Raw genomic sequence first — 24,219 nt, forward strand, 5'->3', positions numbered from 1 at the left:
CAATGTCGTGTACAGCCGCAACATGACCTCCCAACTCCTCTACTCAATGTTCTGACCAATAAAGGACAGCATACTAAATGCCTTCTTCACTATTCTATCTACCTGAGACTCTATTTTCAAGGAACTTTGAACCTGCAATCCAAGGTGTCTTTGTTCAGCTGTGGTGGATAAAAAGGGAGCTAGTCCTTTGGTACAGGGGATCTGTATTCTAGCTAATTGAATAGCTCAGATGGTAAATGGGCTTTAAGATAATGATTGGTAGGATAGACTCGGTAAGTGTAAAACTGTAAGTGAATAGTGTAATGAATGGTGTGTCAGTTATTTAGACAGTAATATTATTGTTAGAGTATGTATTTTAAATTAGTGATACATGGGTGTTGGTTCCCTTTGTGAACAGTTTAGAAAAAGAATAATACCTGAGAGTTGTTTCCAGAATTATGATCTACTTTAGCATGACTCAGCAAGCAGGTGACTGCAAACATTTGGAATGTCAATCCAAGATTGTTTGTACTGTGGGGTTTATCACTGAGAGGGTTTTTAAACATTGAATACACCTATTTGCTTTTTATTTAGACCATTCAAAGACATTGAAAGTTTTTTGAGCTGTTTCAGAAGACAGTGGATTGTTGTTATAAAACAAATACACTTTCTCTTGTAGAAAGAAATGTAGGACAGTTAGGGGGAAAGCTCAGTTATTTTTTGTATAAACGTTGAGCTTATGAAGCTACTAGACTAAATGTGTTTGATTAGAAATTGGTGAATCTGTTAAAAGACTAAGAAAGTTTAAGCTCTCAGTGTTGTGTGTATTCAAACAAAATGTCTTCACAGTTCACAGGACAGAAATGGATAAAGCAATTAGGTCAAAACTAAAGGTTTAATGTTAAAGGGTAATTTTTCTGCATTTGAAAGGCTATAAAGGTATTAGGGAATAGGTGGGGAGACTTCATTTTGCTGTGTTTAAAGATCTTTCAAACTGTATTTCATATTTAGTGATTTAATTTTCTGTTATGTAATACAAATTTGTTCTATTTTTACTGTTGAAGAAAACTCTGGAGCATTCTATGCCTATGCTTCAGTGATTGACGTTAAATTAAAAAGACCAATCAAGACATATTTCACGCTGGAATCTGACTTGTTCAGTAGTAGCCTTAGGTGAGATCATGAAAATTGAGAGCTCTTGCTGAGACTTCAGCTCATTAAATTTAAAAGGGGCAGAAAGTGCTGAAGAAACCTTTTTCAGTCCAATGAGTTCTTTGGAACTTTGGATGGTTGTGTAGGATTGCGTAAGGAAATTAGAGGACTTGAAAATCTGCAGATGAAAACGGTGCTAAGACTAAAGAACAAATATAAGGATGCCAAAGTAATATAAATCAGAATCAAATAAAGATAGAAAAATAAAACTGTCGGAATGTCAATCAGTAAAAACCTGAGCCAAATTGAGCAAATCCTGATATCCTTAGAATCCTAGCATATTGTGATCCACATTAACTACCTGTGATAACAGGTAATGAATCTTCAACAAAACTGGGGACAATACTCACTCAGGTGCAGAAAGATAGAAAACAGAGTCCAGTCCATTATGCCACTCAATCTTGAAAAGACAGAGAACGGCCTTCTATCACAGTTGAAAATGTTTGTTTAACAGGAATGCGTGAAGTATTTCAGATTATGTGATGGAGTTCCAGTTCAAGATTGAAACTGACTATGATCCATTTGTCACTCTTCTGAATACAAATGAAATAGCCAAGTTGCTTCCGGAATTGATCAGTTCAAATTGAGACTCTCAGACAACAACTGAATATATAAAGATGAAATACTAAGCAGACAGTGGTGAGGAAACCATTGAGTTCAGCAGAACAAACAGACGTGGGCATCATTGGACAAGTTGAAGCCTCTATGTCAAATGTTATGAAACACATACTAGCTACTATGGAACCTTGCAAACCTTTGCGCAGCACAGGAATAAGGTTAAAAATGTATGCAAGTCTGGAAATATTGTCTGGAAGGATGGCTAGACTGTGTATCTATAAGTGCAATATTATGTCAGTACTTTGAACAACATAAACATATCATTGTCATTGATCGACAATTTTTAATAAGAGGTTAACATTTCCAAGCGCTCTTTGCCTTCATTGTGCAAATCTAGGAATTACAAAGTATCATGCAAGGACACAGTAGTGATTCTGGTGGTTAGGGTTCGATTGGTTAATACAGGAAACAATTGCTGACTGTATTACTTGTGTGGTAAACAGCCGAGGGAAAAAAAAGAACTACTCTTCATCTTTTCCATCAAGGCCTTGGAAATACCTGTGAGTGGATCCATTCCAGTTCAAAGGAAACACTTCATCATTGTCTCAGACTATTACTTAAGATAGATTGTAGTCAAGCATCTATACAATATCAGAACAAATGCAATAATAAAATCACTTTAAAATCTAGTCAATGCATGGCATTTCAAACATTGATCAAGACAATAATGTTCCACAGCTTGCATTTGACTATGATTTCATTGCATGTTACTAGTTCACCCCAATACCCTCAAAAAAGTGGAAGCTAATCAAAAAGTGCAATAGTAAAGATATTACTGAAAACGAAGATGAAATCTTGTATTATTGAGTTATTGATCCTCATCAATACAGAATTGGTTGTCAACTTCAAAATTATTGATGGGCAACGGATTGACAACACAACTTTCCTCTCTGCGTCTCAGATATATTGAGTTAACATACTGTGAATTACTGCATCAGAATGTCACAATGTGAAGAGAAACAAAGGGACAAGGTATGAAATGTCACACAAGTTATCAGAGCTGCAATCTGGGGAAAAGTGATCAATAGAGAAAGAATAGTCATAGCGAATACACAACAGTTGAGATTGTATATAATTGAAATTAACCATGAAATTATGTAGAAAAATTGTCATGCATGAAATCATTGAATAAGAAACCAATAAAAACTTGGAACAATTTCTTATAAGAAGGATCTGCAACTATTCGAGAGGAACATTCAGTCTGACAGACCAGTGCGTAACATTTTAGACGTCTGAATGAGACAAGCACTAGATCAGATAAGTGAAGCATCAAAGAGACTAACTCTGTGGAGACTGATGGAATTGTAGAATCTCTAAAGTGTGGAAAGAGACTTTTCAGCTCATCAAGTCTGCACCAACCCTCCGAAAAACATCCCACCCAGCCCCAGCCCCATCTCATCCCCAATAACCCTGTATTTCTCATGGCTAATCCACCAGCCTACATATCTCTGTGATGCTATGGATGATTTAGCATGGCCAATCCACCTGACCTGCAATACTTCAACTATGGGAGGAAACCGGAGCACCCGGCAGAAGATCACTTAGACAGGGTCTATGCAAATTCTACACATACAGTCAACTCATGGCTGGAATTGAACCCGGATGCTGTGAAGTAGCAGTGCTGACCACTGGTGAAGATCATCTGGGAAATATCTTTATAATGTGTATATAAAGAAGATAATGACTTGGGAAGTTATATAGGGTAATGGGTTCAAATCAAATGCATACAATGATGATGTAAAAGTCACATGATTACATAGAAAGAACTGGAAGGATGCAGACTCTCTGTTTAAAAATAATGTTGTCTCAATCAAACAGTAAATAAAGAATTCCTGAAAAATGTTTCATGGACTCTAGTAACATTACTTTGGGAGGCTATGGAGTTAGTCCTCAAATAGAAAACAAAACAGTGAAAATCAACTATGATCTTGTTGAACAGTGAAAAATGCCCAAGCAGCTAAATAGTTTAAGCCTGTTTCTATGTTGACTTGTCCCACTGATTGATCAGTACATACGCAAGGGTTGTGATAGAGGAGTTTGGAACATAGCTGTAAAGTCTGAGTTTGTGAGTATGATTCTGACAGGTTATTAGGAACATTGGTGCAGAAGTAAGTCATCCAGTTCATGAGCCTGCTCTGATCTTCTACAGCTGGCTACCTCAATGCTATGTTCCCACACTAACCTCATAACTCTAAATATCTATTGATCACCATCTTTAACATACTCAATAACTGGGCTTCCACAGTCTTCTGTGGTAAGGGATTTTAAAGGTTCACCAATGCTGAATAAAGAAAAGCTTCCTCAACTCAGTCATATTCGATTGTCCCTAATTCTGAGACTGTAACCCCCTATTTTAGGCCCTCTGCTAAGGAAAGTGTCTTTTCTGTATCAAATTTTGTAAGTTTCATTGAACTTGTCTCTCAATCTGATAAACCCAAGGAAATATGGGTCCTTTTTACTTCCTCACGGACAGCCAGGAGTCAGTTTATTCAATGTTCATTGCACTGCCTCTATGGAAATCACACTCTTCCTGATGAAGTACAAGACCTCCCAACTCCTGTACTCAATACTCTGACCAATACCAAACACCTGCAACTCTAATTTCAAGGAGCGATAAACCTGTACCCCAAGGTCTCTTTGTTCAGCAACACTGTCTGGGACCTTACCATCAAGTGTATAAGTCCTGCTAAGATTTGTTTTCCCAAAATGCAGCACTTCGCATTTATCTAAATTAAACTCCATCTGCCACTCCTCAGCCGATTGGCCCATCTGATCAAGATCCTGTTGTAATCTGAGGTAACCTTCTTCACTGTCCACTACACCTCCAATTTTGGTGTCATCTGCAAACTTACTAACTATACCTCTTATGCTCACATCCAAATCATTTATATCAATGACTAAAAGTAGTGGACCCACAACAATCCTTGTGGCACACCACTGATGTGCCTCCAGTCTGAAAAACAACTCTCCACTACCATCCTCTGTCTTCTACTTTTGAGCCAGTTCTGGCTGTACAGGACATTGGTTAGGCCACTTTTGAAATATTGTGTACAATTCTGGTATCCTTCCTATCGGAAGGAAGCTGTGAAACTTGAAAGGGTTCAGAAAAGATTTATAAGGATATTGCCAAGGTTGGAGGATTTGAGCTATAGGGAGACATTGAATAGGTTGGGGCTGTTTTCCCTGGAGTGTCAGAGGCTTAGGGGTGACCTTATAGAGGTTTATAAAATCATGAGGAGCATGGATAGGGTAAATAGACAAAGTCTTTTCCCTGGGGTGGGGGAATCCAGAACTAGAGGGCATAGATTTAGGGTGAGAGGGGAAAGATATAAAAGAGACTAACGGGTAACTTTTTCATGCAGAGGATGGTACGTTGAATGAGCTGCCAGAGGAAATGGTGGAGGCTGGTACAATTGCGACATTTAAAAGACATCTGAATGGGCATGTGAATAGAAGGGGTTTGGAGGGATATGGACTAAATGCTGGCAGGTGGAACTAGATTGAGTTGGGATATCTAGTCGACATGGACGAGTTGGACCGAAGGTCTCTTTCTGTGCTGTGCATCTCTATGACTCTTAAAAAGATTAAAAATGCACTCAAAACACCAAATGCATTCTCACTGAGGTTCTATGTAGTTGAAGCAAAACACCTCTATTACTGCACTCAAATCCACTTGTGACAAAAGCAAATGTGCTTTATCTTTCTAATTGCTTGCTGCACCTTCTTATTAGCTTTCGAGGAGTTTTTGAACACAGACAATCCACATTCTTGTTGACATGAAAGTATCTCTATTTCTCACTATTTAAGAAATTTCATTCGCATCTAGCTTTGTGTCATTTGCAGACTTTTGGTTCCCAGCATCCAAATCATTGATGTAGTTTATGAACATCTGGGACTCAAGCACTGATCATTGCAATTCCCTACTATTTATAGCCTACCAACCTGAAAATGAACCAATTATTCCTACTCTTTGACTTTTTTTCCATGATCCAATATTCAATCCGATCTAATACATTGCTCCCTTCCTATCTGTTTTAATTTTGTTTAGTTCCCTGTGTTTTTTTTATTCATTTAGTAAGATGTGGGCATTGTTGGCTGGCCAGCATTCATTCCCATCCTGAGTTGCCCTTGGAAAGGTGGTGGTGAGCTCCCTTCTTGATCTACTGCAGTCCACCTGCTGTGAGTTGACCTCAATGCCATTAGGGAGGGAATTCCATGATTTTGACCCAGTGACATTGAGGGAGTGGTGAAATATTTCCAAGTCAGGATGGTGAGTGGTTTGGAGGGGAACTTGAAGGTAGTGGTGTTCCCAGATATCTGCTGTCCTTGTCCTTCTAGATGGAAGTGGCCACGGGTTTGGAAGCTCCTGTCTGAGGATTTTTGGTGAATTTCTGCAAACGTATCTTGTAAGTAGTGCACACTGCTGCTACTGAGCATTGGTGGTGGAGGGAGTGGATGCTTGTGGATGCCTTGTCCTGGATGGTGTCAAGCTTCTTGAGTATTGTTGGCTGCACACTTCTGACTTGTGCCTTTTGAATGGTGGATACACTTTCGGGAATCAGGAGGTGAATTATTCGTCACAGCATTCCTCGCCTTCGACCTGCTTTTGTAGCCACTGTGTTTATGTGGTGAGTCCAGTTGAGTTTCTAATCAATGATAACTCCCAGGATGCGGATAAAGGGGGTTTCAGTAATGGAAACACCATTGAATGTCAAGGGGCAGTGGTTAGATTGTCTTTTATTGGTGATGTTCATAGCTTGGCATTTGTGTGGTCACTTGTCACTTGTCAGCCCAAGCCTAGATATTGTCCAGATCTTATTGCATTTGGACATGGACTGCTTCAGTGTCTGAGGAATCTTGAGTAGTGCTGAACATTATGCAAACATCCCTACTTCTGACCTTATGATGGAGGGAACATCATTGATGAAGCAACTGAAAATGGTTGGGCTTAGAACACTACCCTGAGGAAGTCCTGCAGAGATGTCCCGGAGCTGAGATGACTGACCTCCAACAACCATGACCAATTTCCTGATGAAGGGCTCCTGCCCGAAACATCGATTTTCCTGCTCTTCGAATGTGCTTTTCCAGCACCACTCTAATGTTGACATCTTCCTATGTGTCGGGTATAACTCTAACCATTAGAGAGTTTGCCCCTGGTACTCATTGATTCCAGTTTTGCTCGGGCTCCTTGATGCCACACTCAGTCGAATACAGCCTTGATGTCAAGGGCTGTGACTCTCACCTCACAGAGGCAATTGCAGAGGGAATTCAGCTCTTTTGTCCTTGTTTGAACCAAGGCTGTACTGAGGTCAGGAGCTGAGTGGTTCCGGTAGAACACAAACTGTTTGTCACTGCGCAGGAAATTGAATAAGCAGATGCTGCTTGATAGCACTGTTGATGACACCTTCCATCACTTTGCTGATGATTGAGAGTATTCTGATGGGCCGGTAATTGACCAGCTTGGATTTGTCCTGCCTGTTTATGTGCAGGACATACTTGGGCAATTTTCCACATTTTCGGGTAGATGCCAGTGTTGTAACTGTACTGGAACAGCTTGGCTAGGGGAGTAGCAAGTCCTAAGCATAAATCTTCAGTACTATTGTTGGAATGTTGTCATGATCCATGGTCTTTCAGTATCCAGTGCCTCCAACTGTTTCTTGATATCATGTGGAGTGAATCAAATGGGCTGAAGACTGGTATCTGTAATGCTGGGAACAATGGAGGAGGCAGAGATGGATCATCCACTTGGCACTTCTGGCTGAAGATTTATCAGCCTTATCTTTTGCACTAATGTGCTGGACTGTTCCATCATTTGTGGATGGGGATATTTGTGGAGCCTCCTCCTCCAGTGAGTTTAATCATCCTAGATGTAGCAGGACTGCAGAGCTTAGGTCTGATCTGTTGATTATGGGATCACTTAGCTCTGTCTATCACATGCCGCTTATGCTGTTTGGCATGCAGGTAGTCCTGTTTGGTGGCTTTACCAGGTTTACACCTCATCTTCAGGTATGCCTGATGCTGCTCCTACCATGGCCTTCTGCACTCTCCATTGAACCAGGGTTGATCCCCTGGCTTGATGGTAATGGTTGAGTGGGGTAGATATGCTGGGCATAGAGGTTACAGATTGTGCTAGACTACAATTCTGCTGCTGTTGATAGCCCACAATGTCTCAAGGAAGCCCACTCTTGAGTTGTTAGATCTGTTCAAAGTCTGTCCCATTTGGCATGATGATAATGCCACACAACACGGTGGAGGTTATTTTCAATGTGAAGGCACGACTTTGTCTTCACAAGGACTGTGCAGTGGTTACTCTTATCTATACTGTCATTGACAAATGCTTCTGCAGCTGACAGATTGGTAAGGATGAGGTCAAGTATCTTTTGCCATCTTGTTGGTTCCATCACCACTTGCTGCAGGCCCATTCTAGCAGCTATGTCCTTTAGGACTGGACTAGCTTGATCAATAGTACTGCTGCTGAGCCACTCTTGGTGGTGGACATTTAAATCTCTCACATTCTGTGTCCTTACCCTCCTCAGTGCTTCCTCTAGTGGTGTTCAACATGGAGGAATACTGATTCAGAAACTTAGGGAGGATGGTATGTAGTAATCAGTCGGATCTTTCCTTGCTCACGTTTACCCTGAAACTATGAAATTTCATGGGGTCTGAAGTCAATATTGAGGATTCACAGACCAACAGACTGTAAACCACTGTGCCACTGGCTCTGCTGGGTCTGTCCTGTCAGTGAGACAGGACATATCCAGGGATGGTGATGGTCCTGTCTGGGACATTGTAAGGTATGATTCCGTGAGTATTACTGTATCAGGCTGTTGCTTGACAGTTGTCCCAATTTTGGCACTAGCCCCCAGATGTTAGTGAGGAGGACTTTGCAAGATCAACAGAGCTTTTTCTGCCATTGTCTTTTCTGATGTCTCGGTCAATGCCAGGTGACCCATCTCATTTTATTTCTTTGAGATTATGTAGCGACTGGTGCAACTGAATGGCATGCTTGGCCATTTCAGAGAGTGATTGAGAGTCAACTACATTGCTGTGGGTCTGGAGTCACATGTAGGCCAGACCAGGTAAGGATGGCAGATATCCTTCTATGAAGGATATTAGTGAAGCAGATGGATTTTTCCAACATTTGGCAATGATTTCATGATCATCAGTAGATTCTTAATTCCATTTTTTTTCATCGAATTCAAGTTCCACCATCTGCCATGTCGGGATTTGAACCCAGAAGATTATCTGGGTCTCTGGATTAGTAGTCTAACGATAATACCACGAGGCCATCACCTTCCCCTTATCAAAGGACTTTATCAAACTTGGAAATAAAAATAAACCATGTCCACTGATTCCCACTTTATCTGCTCTGATATTAACATCTTAAAAATATGGTGAGTTGCCTTCATAAATCACAGAATCATAGAAGTCTTATGGTTCAGAAGGAGACTACCCATCAAGTCTGTACCAGCTCTCCAAATGAACAGCATGGCTTAGTGCCATCCTACTTCTTTTCCCCATGCCCTTGCACATTGTTTCTATTTAATTGAGACATTATAAGATAATCAAAGGATTATATAGGGTGGAGAGTGAGAGCATTTTTTACTCAGATGGTGATGGCTGGCATGAGGGGTCACAGCTTTAAATTGAGGGTGATAGTTATAGGACAGATGTCAGAGGTAGTTTCTTTACTCAGACTAGTAAGGGCATGGAACAGCCTGCCTGCAACAGGAGTAGACTTGCCAACTTTAAGGGCATTTACATGGTCATTGGATAAACATATGGATGAAAATGGAATCATGTTGGTTAGATAGGCTTCAGATTGGTTTCACAGGTAGGGGCCTGTACTGTGCTATGTTCTATGTTCTACAGTGCATTCCGGATTCGAGCCATTTGTGCAAAATAGCTTTCTCTCACATCAGGTTTACTTCTTTTGCAAATCGCTTAAAATCTTGATCGTTTGGTCTTTTGTTCTTTTACCAGCAGGAACAGTTTCTCCATAGTTACTCTATCCAGCCCCCTCTTGCTTTTGAATTTTTTAAATTAATTTCTTTTAGCCTTCCTCTCTCCAAGGAGAACAGTCCTCACTTCTCAAATCTAAACATACCTGAAATTCCTCATTCCTGGAATTATGTTAAATTCATTGTTGACCCTTCCCAATAAGAACATTTGTTTCTAAATGTCCAGTTATCATGTCTTTAATAATAGATAATAATAACCCTGCCCTACAAGTGACATTAAGCTAACAGGCCTGTGAATCCCTTTTTTTTCTTCCTCCCTCCTTTCTGAGATGATAGAGTTACATTCCAATCTGCAGATGCTGCTCCTGAATCTACATAATTTTCAAAATGACCACTAGTGTTTTCACTATTTTTATAACCTCCTCTCTCTGGGACGTAATTCATTCACATTCCCGATGAAGGACTTTTGCATGAAATGTCGACTGTCCTGATCCTTAGATGTTGCCAGACCTGCTGTGCTTTTTCAGCGCCACATTTTTTGACTCTTTCTCCTAGAGTCAACTTTCAATCCCATTTATTTCTCTAATACTACATTTTTACTGATTTCTGTTTCTCATTCTGACTTGTCCCTTGGATTTCTAATTATTTCTGGCAAATCTTTTGTATCTTTCCTTAATGAAGACAGACACAAAATAATTATTTAGTTTCATTATTTCCCTGTTTCCCATTATAAATTCTTCTGTCTCTGCCTGTAATGGACTCACATTTTGACTTTGCTGACCATTTTCTTTTTACATATGTGTAGGAGTTATTCCTGTTCATTATTGTTACTTTACATTCATAATCTTTTCTCTTTTTCTTTAACAGTTTCTAAGCCTTCCTTTGCTGAATTCTTAAATGCATCTAATCCTATTTACTATTATTTTTGGCAACTTTATTAGCCTCCTGCTTTGATCTAAAATTATCTTTAATTTGCTTTGCCAGCCATCAGTTGGCTCACTTTTCCTTATGGAGTGTTCTGCAAAAGAACATAGTCTAGTTGTAAACCATTTAGTAACTACCGAAATACTAGCCATTGCCTTTGTAACATCATATTTTTCAAGTATTTTCCCAGTTTACCACAGCTAACTTGCCACTCACACATTCATAATTTGCTTTGTTTAAATTTAAGACCTGAGTTTTAGATTGAACTACATTGGTTTTAAACTTTGTGGATAATTCTACACACTATTGTCACTCTTTCCCAAAATTTCCTTTACAACAAAATTATTAAGTAATCCTTTTCCATTGTAAAACACTAGATCCAAATCGGCCTGCCCTTTACTTTTTTCTCAACATGCTGCTTTAGAAAATCATCTTGTTCGCATATCAGGTATTTGTACCACACAGCATTGGTGCTTATTAGATTTCCCCTGTCAATATGTACATTGAAGTCTCTATATTCTCTGCATTATCTTTATTACATATACCTGCAATTTCCTGATTTATGTCATGTTTTACATAACCATTACTCTTTGATGAATAGACAATAGAATTGCCAATGATTTTGCTATCTTTTAATATTTCTTAGCTCCACCTAAACAGATTCTAGATCCTTCTCTTCTGACAGATCAAACAATCTGTCACTAATATACTAATCTCATCATTTACTTATAGCACTACCCCATCATCTTTTTCTTTTTGCCTGCCCTTCCTCAATCTCAAGCATTCTTGAATTCTCAGATCACTACCTTGATCACACTTCAGCCACTTTTCTTCATGTCATCAATTCATTTACAGAGGAACCTCGATTAACCGAAGGACACAGGTGGGGAGTATTTCATTTGCTTAATTGAATTCTGGATAATCAAATGCTGGATAACATAGTTTGGCCAAGCATCAGGAACATGTGGTCTTGCCGGATAATCTGATATTTGAATAATCGAGGTTCCTCTGTACCTTGTTGCAAATGTTGCGCACCTTCAGATAGCATGTCTTCAATTTTGCCTTTTTAACATTTTTCTGTATTTGACCTAATTTGATGTTGGTATTTTTCCTACTGTCTTCGATTTTTGTTTACTGTTTTTCTACTTCCCATTACTAGCTTTAGTTTTCTCTTTAGTGAAGAAACTAAGGCCTTAAATCCTACACTTTTTTTTCCAATTCCAGCATTACTCAGGTCGTAAACTAGGGAGGTGATGGCCTAGTGGACTATTATCACTGGACTATTACCCAGATATCATTCTGGAGATCCGTGGCAGATGGTAAAATTTGAATTCAATTAATATCCGGTATTAAAAAGTCTCATGATGACCATGAATCCATTGACGATTGTCAGAAAAATCTATCTGGTTCACTAATGTCCTTTACGGACATTACCTGGTCTTCTTTACCTGATCTGGCCTAAATGTGACTCCAGAGCCACAGCGATGTAGTTGACTCTCAACTGTTGGCGGGGCAATTAGGGATGGGCAACAAATGCTGCATGGCCAGTGATGCCCTCATCCTATGAATGAATAAAGGGAAAAAAAACTGTGCAGAAAGAATGAGTACAGTCTTCTTATCTTGAAAACTCCAATTAGTACATTAACTGTTTCATGTTATTATAGCCCAGCAGCAAAGACAGAGAATTCCAAAGGCTATGTTGCCTGACTGGTGCCAAGATTCAGGGCATCCCTTTTTGGACTGGACAGGGACTTGGAGTAGGAGGGGAAGGATCTAGTGATCATTGTCCATGTAAATACCAACATAATAGATGGGACTAGGAATGAGGTTCTGCTGAATTAAGAAGCAGAACCAAAAAGGTTATAACCTCAGCATTACTATTTGCTCCACATGCAAATTGGCGTAAACAAAGCAAGATTAGAGTTCCAAGGTGCTTTGTTTGAAAGGTTGCACAACTAGCTTATGTAAAGCTTTAAGTCAGTTAAGTTTAAGGTAACACTAAGTTCATGAGTAAAAAATAATTTCTGTCTATTGCATCACGTTCAAAAGGTTAAATATGCCTCTCAAACTAGTCACGCTGTATTCAGTAAAGGTTGCCTAACACTTTTATGATTTAGTACTCTAAACCCAAACCAAAGTAGTTTGTTTATTTTATCATAAGTATTCAACACCAAAATGAGGTATTCTCACAGATTGGATGTGGTTCCTGGATAATTTAAAAAATTGACATATTTAGTTTGTGCTTTTCACATCCAGCTGGTATCTCAAAGAGCTTTCCAGTTAATTAAGTCCTTTATAATCATTGTAATACAGGAAACAAAAACAACTAATTTATGCTTGGAAAACTCCCACAAATAGCAATGTGATAATGACCAAATAATTTGTTTTGTGCTGTATATTAAGGGATAAACATTGGCCAGTACACCAGGGATAACTCGTCACTCTTCCAAATAGTGCCATGGATTTTTATGAACAGTACCAAGAGATGGATGTCAGCTTAATGTTTCATCCAAAAGACAGAACATACAAACTGACTTTGCCCATAATGTGAGGTTAGCTAAAGTATACATTTGGACTGTCCCATTACCTTGTCACATATAAAGTGTTGGGGCATTACTGAGTTCGATGCTGAAGACATCATACCGACTGGAAGTGTTAACTATTTCTCTCTCAACAGGTACTGCCAACCTTGCTGAGTTTCTCTAGTATTCTCTGTGGTTGTTTCAGATTTCCAGCTTCCATAGTATTTGCTTTTAAATAAAGCCTCCCTACTCCCAGAGTTGTCACAAAAGTTAAAAATTTTATAAAAGTAAGCAAAATTCCCCAATTGTCCATTTGTTTTCATCCCAAATTGTCAGAAAGCATGGAAATGTTTCTGTATTTGGAAGAATGACTATTTTTTACAACTGCTTAGATTTCACCCACAGATAAACAATTACAGATCATTTACATATAACAATACTAGTTAACTCTCTCACTTCCCTTATAACAGCTAATTTTTACATGCATAGTCAAATGCAACAGCTTCAGAGAGGAAAGGAAAACCTGGATATGATGGACAGAGGGAAAAGTTGGAAAGGCAGAACAATGCTCCCTCCTCACAGGATTCTCTGAGATGGTCTTTTTTAGCTTTTCAGGGTGTGTTGGTACTTGATTCTCCTTCTCCAGATACTTTCACTTGTGTGCAGAACATCCAGGGTGATTGGGTCACATTTATAAAATCACTGGCACATCGCTTAATAGCCACATCTTTCAGAAACAGCTGAGGGAAAAATAAACTAGTTTTCTTCAAGCTTAAGGTTCTTTTGCTACTGCAGAGAGGAGACAACTTCAGCTCTTGTGAAGATTTGCTGGCTTCACCCTAACATTTCTAATTTCAGTCCACAGTCAAAAGTACAGAAAAAAAACTAAAGGAACTGTATTTTGATAACCATCAAAATAAGCACTGAATGAAATACTCCTCCAGCTGACCACTTGTACATATTTATTATTTTACTGAATTACCTCGGCTGTCCGCTTAAGGAAGTGATACAGAATAGAAGAAGGTATGTTTCCTCTGTGCTTGTGCAACACTTTGAAAGAATTATACTATTAACACAGCATAAGTAATATTTATACATCACAAATGCCAGGCAATTGGCATCTCCAATAAAAGCCAGTCTAACCACCACCCCTTGACATTCAATAACGTTACGTTCACTCAATCCCTCACTTCTACATCTTGGGGGTGTTACCATTAACCGCAAACTGAACTGGACCAGCCATACAAATACAGTGGCTATAAGAGCAGGTCAGAGACTGGTAATACTGCAGCAAGTAGCTTGCCTCTTGACTCCCCAAAACCTGTCCATCATCTAGAATGCACAAGTCAGGAGCATAATGGAACTTTAGGAGAAAGTGAGGACTGCAGATGCTGGAGATTAGAACTTAAAAATGTGTTGCTGGAAAAGCGCAGCAGGGCAGGCAGCATCAAAGGAGAAGGAGAATCGACGTTTCGGGCATAAGCCCTTCTTCAGGCTTATGCCCGAAACGTCGATTTTCCTTCTCCTTTGATGCTGCCTGACCTGCTGCACTTTTCCAGCAACACATTTTTAAGCTATAACGTAATTTTCCCCACTTAGCTGAATGGGTGCAGATCCAACAACACTCAAGAATCTTGATATCATTTAGGACAAAGTAGTCTGCTTGATTGGCACCACATCTCCAAACATTCACTCCCACCATCACCAATGCTCAGCAGAAAGTATGTACAATCTATAAGGGACAGTTGTTGCGAGTGATGAATAAATATGTCCCTCTGAGACAGGCAAGAAGTGGTAAAATAAAGGAACCTTGGATGACTAGAGCGGTGGAGCCTCTCGTCAAAAGGAAAAAGGTAGCTTACGTAAAGTGGAGGAAGCTAGGGTCAAGCTCAGCTCTACAGAATTACAGGCAGGCAAGGAAGGAGCTTAAAAATGGTCTGAGGAGAGCCAGGAGGGGGCACGAGAAAGGCTTGGCAGAACAGATTAGGGAGAACACAAAGGCATTTTACACTTATGTGAGGAGTAAGAGAATGGTCAAAGAAAGAGTAGGCCCAATCAGGGATATCATAGGAAATTTGTGTGTGGAGTCTGAGGAGGTAGGGGAAGCCCTAAATGAGTTTTTTTGCTTCTGTCTTTACGAAAGAAACGAACTTTGTAGTGAATGAAACCTTTGAAGAGAAGGTGTGCATGCTGAAATGGCTAGAGATAGAGGAAGCTGATGCGCTGAAAATTTTGTCAAACATTAAGATTGACAAGCCGCCAGGCCCGGACCAGATTTGTCCTCGGCTGCTTTGGGAAACGAGAAATGCAATTGCTTCGCCACTTGCGAAGATCTTTTCATCCTCGCTCTCCACTGGAATCGTACCTGAGGACTGGAGAGAGGCAAATGTAATTCCTCTCTTCCAGAAAGGAAATAGGGAAATCCCCGGCAATTACAGACCAGTAAGTCTCACGTCTGTCATCTGCAAGGTGTTAGAAAGGATTCTGAGGGATAGGATTTATGACCATCTGGAAGAGCATGGCTTGATTAAGTGCAGTCAAACACGGCTTTGTGACGGGCAGGTCATGCCTCACAAACCTTATCGAGGTCTTTGAGGATGTGACTAGAAAAGTTGATGAGGGTCGAGCTGTGGATGTGGTGTATATGGACTTCAGCAAGGCATTTGATAAGGTTCCCCATGGTAGGCTCATTCAGAAAGTCAGGAGGAATGGGATTCAGGTGAACATAGCTGTCTGGATACAGAATTGGCTGGCCAACAGAAGGCAGCGAGTAGTAGTAGAAGGAAAATATTCTGCATGGAAGTCTGTGGTGGGTGGTGTTCCACAGGGCTCTGTCCTTGGGCCTCTATTGTTTGTAATTTTTATTAATGATTTGGATGAGGGGATTGAAGGATGGGTCAGCAAGTTTGCAGATGACACAAAGGTTGGAGGTGTCATTGACAGTATAGAGGGCTGTTGTAGGCTGCAGCGGGACATTGACATGATGCAGCGATGGGCTGAGAGGTGGCAGATGGAGTTCAACCTGGATAAATGTGAGGTGATGCATTTTGGAAGGTCGAATTTGAAAGCTGAGTATAGGATTAAGGATAGGATTCTTGGCAATGTGGAGGAACAGAGGGATCTTGGTGTGCAGGTACATTGATCCCTTAAAATAGCCACCCAAGTGGACAGGGTTGTTAAGAAAGCATATGGTGTTTTGGCTTTCATTAACAGGGGGATTGAGTTTAAGAGTCGTGAGATCTTGTTGCAGCTTTATAAAACTTTGGTTAGTCCGCACTTGGAATACTGCGTCCAATTCTGGTCGCCCTATTATAAGAAAGATGTGGATGCTTTGGAGCGGGTTCAAAGGAGGTTTACCAGGATGCTGCCTGGACTGGAGGGCTTGTGTTAAGAAGAGAGTTGACTGAGCTCGGACTTTCTTCTTTGGAGATGAGGAGGAGGAGAGAGGACCTGGGTGGGGTATACAAGGTAGTGAGAGACATAGATAGAGTCGATAGCCAGAGACTATTTCCCAGGGCAGAAATGACTAACACGAGGGGTCGTAGTTTTAAGCTGGTTGGAGGAAAGTATAGAGGGGATGTCAGAGGCGGGTTCTTTACACAGAGAGTTGTGAGAACATGGAATGCGTTGCCAGCAGCAGTTGTGGAGGCAGGGTCATTGGGGACATTTAAGAGACTACTGGACATGCATATGGTCACAGAAGTTTGAGGGTGCATACATGAGGATCAGTGGTTGGCACAACATCGTGGGCTGAAGGGCCTGTTCTGTGCTGTACTGTTCTATGTTCTATGTTCTATAAGATGCACTGCAGAAATTCAACAAAGATCCTTAGTCAGCACCTTATGAACACTCAGCCACTGCCATCTAGAAAGACAAGGGCTGCGGATACATGAAACACTACCACCTGAACATTCCCCTCCAAGCCACTCGTCATTTGGACTTGGAAATGTACCACTGTTCCTTCATTATCATTGGGTCAAAATTCTGGAATTCCCCCACTAAGGAAATTGTGAGCCTCTGTACAATGCATGAACTTCAGCAGCTCAAGAAGGCAGCTCACTACTATTTTCTCGAATGCAACTAGGAATGGGTAATAAATGCTAGCCTAGCCAACAATGCCCATGCCCCATGAAATAATTTTTAAAACTCCAATCCCCAGCCTTTTCCACATAGCCCTGCAATTCTTTCTCCTTAAAATATTTATCCAGTTCCCTTTTGAAAGTTACAATTCAATTTGGATCCCAGATTCTGATATCCTCATGGATCTATCTTTGACACCCCTTGTTTGACATCAGTGTGTTGGCCCTAAGTGATAACATCTGAAAATAGAGCATCTGTTTTCATCTATATCAGATCACTCTCAGCTCTGCTTTAACCATTTTACTGTATGTAAGTTGTCACATTACCCTACAATTGGATGCTAGATCAACAGAGATTTCTTGCAATTGGATAATGGGAAGCCTGAAGTTAATACCTTCAGTTTATGATTCTGTATCCTGTTTTTTGATTCTGTCTCTTCCATGGCAGCTTTTCTAAGGCTGAATCAAGATGATTTCTAACAACCTCCTGCAGTGTCTTGAGACATGTATTTTCACCTCTCTATCTTGCCACTCACCTCTACCTCAGCTCAAATGCTACTGAAACACTCATTTATGTCTTTGTTATCTCTAAACATGGTTATTTTAACTTGTTTTTGGCCAAGCTTTTACATTCTCCCCACTCTAAAATTTGGATCATCTCATATTATATTGCTTCTGTCCTAATGTGAGCTAAATCTCATTTTTCATCCTTTAGTTAAACAATGCCATAATTTTAAAATGCATGTTTTCAGATCCCTCAATGCTATTTCATTGCCTTTTCCTCTTCTATAATTATCTAAAGCTGAACAGCCATTCCTAGCTATCTACATTTCTCAGCCTCGTAAGCATCTACAGTTTTAATTGCTCCTCCACTGATGGTTCTTTCTTTTGCTGCCAAGGACATAAGCTTTGGAATTCCCTACCTAAAGCTGTCTGCCTTTTAAATAATTCTTGAAACCCTGATAAAGCTTTTGATTATCTATCCTAATACCTCTTAATATGATTTAGTGTCAAATTTTACTTTACAATGCACCAATGACATGCTGTGTGATGGTTTATTACTTTAAAAGCATTACATAAATCCAAGTTGTTGTTAAATCTGCTCCCATGACCCTTTCAACCAGTACATTCCAGATCACACCTGCTGTATAAAATGGAATTGGATTTTCTTGTTATTTCTCACTTTTTTGCAATTACCTACTATCCCGTGGTTAATGATTTCTCTGTCACTCAAAGTAGTTTCTCCATATTTATGCTTTCCTTCATGATTTGACATCAATCAATTCTTATGGTCTGTGTTCTATAGTTTCTTCAGTTTCTCCATGCAACTGGACTGTTTTATCTTATGGAGTATGAGGATAATTTGAACATTCATCTAATTTCTTTTTTCATATCTCTGCAGGGAGCTTTAGTAAGTGCTTGCGCAGATGACACACTTCATTTATGGAACCTCCGCCAAAAGCGTCCAGCAATCCTTCACTCACTGAAATTCAATCGAGAGCGGTAAAAAGTCATTCATGTTGATTCTTTTCTGAAGTAGTGTGACAAGAAAATCTTTATCATACGATGTACAAATGTATCTTGTTTCTGGTTATTGAGGCAATCATATTCACCTGCCTATGTATTTTCTTCACATTCCAAGGTCAACATATCAATTATTTCTCTTTAACCAGCAGTCTATTTACTCCTTACTTGTAAGTCTATGTATTTCTGCTGATTTTTTTTCCTCACATGGAGGTGAATCGGAGCAGTGTAGTCTGAGTCCTTCAATACATTGATCAAGTGGCTATTCTCCATGTAAGACTAGGCAGTGAGTGTTGCAGGGTAATATAATCACGAAGAATATTACTGTTGAATGTTTATACATTTGCTGCCATGCAAACTATACAATTTGCAGCGGGATTCTTAGATAATCATAAAGAGCAGGATTCCCACTCTGCCATAGCTTATGAACACTATCAACTATTGTATTGTTTCCTTGACATTGTTGTTCCTTGACATCAAAAATAACAGTAGTGCATTTTTTGATAAAGAAAATAGGGAGCTTTGTATTTCTAAGAGAAGATTCTGATGTGGACGTTTTCATAAATGCAGAGCCTTACTTCCATTCTGACAGTTATTTCATAGTTCAGAGCTGTCTGGGGAAGTGACACCACATCCCTTTTCAAAGCAGTCAACTGCCATATTCTGAACTTTAGAGGTCCAGACACTTTGACAGCTGCTGCCAAACAGTAAGTAACTAAGGTAAACGTGAAGTTAGAGTGTGATAAGTAAGTCTAATGCCAGCTGGGGCGCAGGTAAATTGGACATAGGATGAGTAGGGAGTAGAGTGCCTGTCAAGGAGGGTGCCACTGTGTAGTAGGCAGCTTGCCAGATGGGTAAGCTAGCACGGAAGGGAGTAGGGCACCAAGAGGGTAGAGTGCCAGGGAGTGAGGGGCGTACATAAATAGATGCAGTGTTTAGGGTAGGTTAGAGTGGGTTGGAGAAGTTGGGTCTGCTAGGGTGGAGGAAAGGGTAGGTGTTGTCTTGGGATCTGTCAGCTTTGGCAGTAGAGAGTGGGGTGTCAAGTCCAATCGTCCTGTGGAGGGGTTGGAGTCAGGTCTAGCAGTGGAAGGATGTGTGTCTGGTCCAGTCCAGTCTGGCTACAGAGGGCATCTAGTCTGGTTTGATCCAGCAGCAGGAGTGGAATGGAGGTGGTTGCCTGAGTAACTATTACGTAATTTCATTGGACTTCTCTGAATTCTCAGATTTAAATGAACGCTTTTAAGGTTCCAGCTGTTGAGAGCTTGTCCAGCAGAACCTTACATTTCCCTGGCAATTCTTTCATATTCTGGTAGGATGAGGATTCTGTACAGTTTTCATACGCAACTCCCATCAATGCTGGAATAACGACTGTCAAACCATCAGAAAATCCGGCCTTTGGTTTCTAGAAGTATTCCCACCACTGTCGTTAAATTGGTTGACCAATAATTACTGGACAATTATCCAGTCTTCTGACATCATTGCTGAATCTGAGGATGACTCACAAATTATGGCCACATCTCTGTAATTTCACTCTTGATTTTCTCAATGTCACTGGATGTATTTCAACTAATCTCAGTGCCTTATTAGTTTTAAGACAACTGTCTATCCAATGGTTACATCTTATCAAATGTAAACTCTTCTAGGTGTCTGCATTGTCTCGTCCTTCTCTGTGGCCTGCAGAACTGCTTCTTCCTTGGTGAAGACAGATGTAAAATATTCATTCATCACCTCAGCTTTGCCCTTGCATCCATGTGTAAATCTCATTTTTGATCCTAGTTGGCTCTATTCCTTCTTTTACCACTCTCTGCCTATTTATAAGCCGACAGAAGATGTTGATGTTCCCTTTTATTTTGGCTGCCAGTCTCTTTTCAGACTCCCTCTTTGCTCCCCCATTTTGCTTTCTCATCTTCCCTTTGAACCTTCCATGTTCAGCCTTGTTCTGAATTGTATTTTCAACCTGACATCAACCATACACACTTGTTTTCTTTTTCTTAATTTATACCTCTCCTATCCTCCAGCAAGCTCTGGACTTGTTTGTCCTACCTTTTCCTTTTGAGGGAATACAGCCTGACTGTTCCCAAGCTGTCTCATATTTGTAGGTGGCCCAGTGTTCAGCAATCTTTGTTTTGTAATCATTGGTGAAAATGTGTTGCTGGAAAAGCGCAGCAGGTCAGGCAGCATCCAAGGAGCAGGAGAATCGACGTTTCGGGCATGAGCCCTTCTTCAGGAATCTCCTGCTCCTTGGATACTGCCTGACCTTCTGCACTTTTCCAGCAACACATTTTCAGCTCTGATCTCCAGCATCTGCAGTCCTCATTTTCTCCTCCTTTGTAATCATTGGCTCCAGTTTATTCAGCAGAGATCCATTTTGACCCCATTGAATTTGGCTTTTCTTCAGTTCATTACTCTTACCCTAGATTATTTAATGCTCTGTTCCATATTCACCCGAAATGTTTTGATTCACTATTATGGTCTCTGGACTGTTCTCCAAGTGACACTAAGAGCTGAAATTTCCCAGGGTCTTCCTTAACAATAGACTATTAGTGAAACAGTAGGGAAAATATGGAGATGTCAGATGAATGAGATATCATGAGAAAAAAGTGAGATTTTCCACCAAGTTTTTAAGGCTGGATGAGAATTTACATTATGATGGTGAGGGATCTATTTGCATGAATATCTTATTGCTACCTAATCACATCTCATTTCCATGCAGATTGCTCCTTTTCCAGACAGTGCTGAAAAGATAGATTGTGACAATTCCTGACATGAAAGTCTGAATGGGTACCTTGAGGGTACAGCTCAAAGGCATCTTCTCCTGGCCTCCAGCTTAGCCAGCATTCTCCAACACCTCATAGGCAGTGATCATGTTTGTCCTTGGCAAACAACCAGCGTTACCACATCACCATTGCCTATTTGGGACTTAATTATAATACAGTTCAGCACATCACCATAGCATTTTAAAGCTTACCGTTGCCTTTCATTGCCATGCTGCTGCTAGGCTGCTTTGCACTGAAGGACAAGCTTCCAGTTAATGCATCAGAACATGGTGCATATTGCCACTGCTGAGCACAAGATTACTGTGAAAGCAATGCCATGGGGGCATGGTGATACCTAATGAGACTAGTATTTGAAATTAGGAGGGAAAGGTTGCTGGAGCTCCTGAAGGGTAACTGTCCATGAAAATCCCTGAAATTGACAATTTGTCAGAATTTTTCCAAAGATCAGCTCTAATCTACTTGGCCTACATAATTCCCATGAATTAAGTCCAGCAGTGCCCCCTTTCACACCAGACTAGAAACATACTATTGCAGAATATTTTTCTGAACACACATTAGGTACTCTTGCTTCTCTCTGCCCTTTATAGTACTACAATCACAGTGCCTATTTGATAATTAAAGCTCCCCATTATAGTTGCTTAACAGTTTTTGCAACTGCTCATATGTTCACATCTTGATTTAAAAGAAAGAGTCAGAGATTATTGGGATAGGTTGGAATGTTGAGTTGTGGCTACAACCAGATGAGCCATGATCTTATCAACAGGCTGAGCAAGTTGTAGAGGTCAGATGCCATATTAATAGGCCTAATTTATTTTTTTATATGTTCCACAGCCGTAGTCCCATACCATTCAGCCTAAACTTCACATGTTCCACTTGTCCTATTCTCTTGGATTTACAAGTGAAGCAAGTTGTTTTCTAAATATCTTCTGATCCTGTACTTCTTTTCTTTCTTGGAGAAGCCTTTTTTAAAAGCCTATCATATTAAAAAAAACTTTTTATTCTCTCACCATACATCACAATACTTTATTCTCTGTAAAAGACCTTGGAATATTTCTCTTCAATGAAGGAGCTATGAAAGTCACTATTGTTCAGAATGAAGCAACTGCGCAGTAATGCAGTTTTGCAATGTCATTCAGATATTTTGATTGACTGGCTAATAGCATGTCAGACTTTACAAAATGCTGATGCGTGTTGTCACAATTCCAGAAATTGCTAACGTTTAAAGAGAAACTTGGACACCCACTGATTAACTAACTGAAACAAATTGCACCTGAAGTTTTCATGGTTAAACAATAATTCTATTACACAAGAAACAAGTAAAGAAAATGTTACCAAATAAACAAAAGTGGCTTAATTTTTCCATGTTTTGATGAAGTGTCATTCTCAGATTCATGACAGGCAGTCGTAATGACCCATATCAATGTTTTTCACTCGATTGTTCCGTCTTCCATTTATTAATTATGCAACTGGTCGCTTTGGCACCCAGCTCTCACAATCGTATGACAGAAATGTAAAGGTGCGTGCTGCTGCCAGAACTTTGTGACCTTCACGCCATTGATGGCATACTTAACTTCAGATGTTGCAAGCCTGACACTGGGCATTACTCTGTGATCCTACATAACCATACTTGGAAGAAATAATGCGGAAAAGGAACCTACACTCTATTTCTTTGACAGGAATTTGGAGGTCTTGGTGGATGGGATGGTGAAAAAAGGGAAGGAGAGGAAATTAATTTTCCTTCACACTCCCAAAGGAGGCCATGTCACGAGATGCAGTCAGCCAGAATGGATATGCCATCAGGGTCAGTGATGTTTCTAGAGTGAAAAGTAATGCCCTCCAATGCCATAAGAAGGTTAATGACATTCTGTGCTCTGCATGGATAAGTGCTACCATTTTCTCCTTGCTCCCCAATATTCGGGGCTGAAGTGGCTCACTTTGATTCTTCTATTGCACATACCTTACCAAGAATCATAGACTACACCTTTTACTACTACATGCAGCGTGCCACCTCAAAGGCTGTTACCTAATTTATCTTTTAAAACTACCAACCCTTTCTGACCTCTGTACTTCCTACTCACGCTCTCAGGACACCTAACCTCTTCATCTGCCCCTGCATCACTATCATTGTCTCTCCCATCCATTTCCATCATACTGAAAACTTCCTTTGTGGTATCACAGGGAAACAAATCTGTCACAGTCCAGGTAAGAGGTGGGGTGGCAGACATTATGGTGCTCAGCCTATATGAAGAAAAATGCAGGACTTTATCATGAAACAAGGGGAACACTTGTAGGAGTGCCAAGACCCCAGTGTTCAACCAACTAATGAGTTTCATTGAACTGTGCTTCTTCCCATTAACACAGTGCAAACTCATTCTTATCCTGAACAAACTTCACGCCTTTCTTCCTGTAATTCCCTCTCTTTTATGCAGGTGCTAGTTGGCTCCAGTGGCTTAAAACAATAAGGAGACCTGTGAGTGTCCAATCTCTAGCACTAAGGAAGAAGCTATTCAACCCTCAGAGGATACACAGACAAGGCTTTCTCCTACACCATTCACCAACTCAGAGACTTCCACCTCATTGGGTTCCAAAATTCCTTCTAAGCTCTACAGCCACGTGCTATTCG

At 40.3% G+C, this 24,219-nt stretch overlaps 1 protein-coding gene across 1 annotated transcript in view; it reads left to right on the forward strand.

The window, feature by feature from the left end:
* LOC140486319 (syntaxin-binding protein 5-like) overlaps positions 1-24,219 on the forward strand; it is a 549,610-nt gene that overhangs the window by 140,846 nt on the left and 384,545 nt on the right. Inside the window, exon 4 of the mRNA XM_072585292.1 lies at positions 18,698-18,798. Coding sequence (XP_072441393.1) covers positions 18,698-18,798 — 101 coding nt within the window. The remainder of the gene's footprint in view (positions 1-18,697; positions 18,799-24,219) is intronic.

The sequence above is a fragment of the Chiloscyllium punctatum genome, chromosome 15, assembly GCF_047496795.1.
Source record: "Chiloscyllium punctatum isolate Juve2018m chromosome 15, sChiPun1.3, whole genome shotgun sequence".
Classification (NCBI taxonomy): Eukaryota; Metazoa; Chordata; class Chondrichthyes; order Orectolobiformes; family Hemiscylliidae; genus Chiloscyllium; species Chiloscyllium punctatum.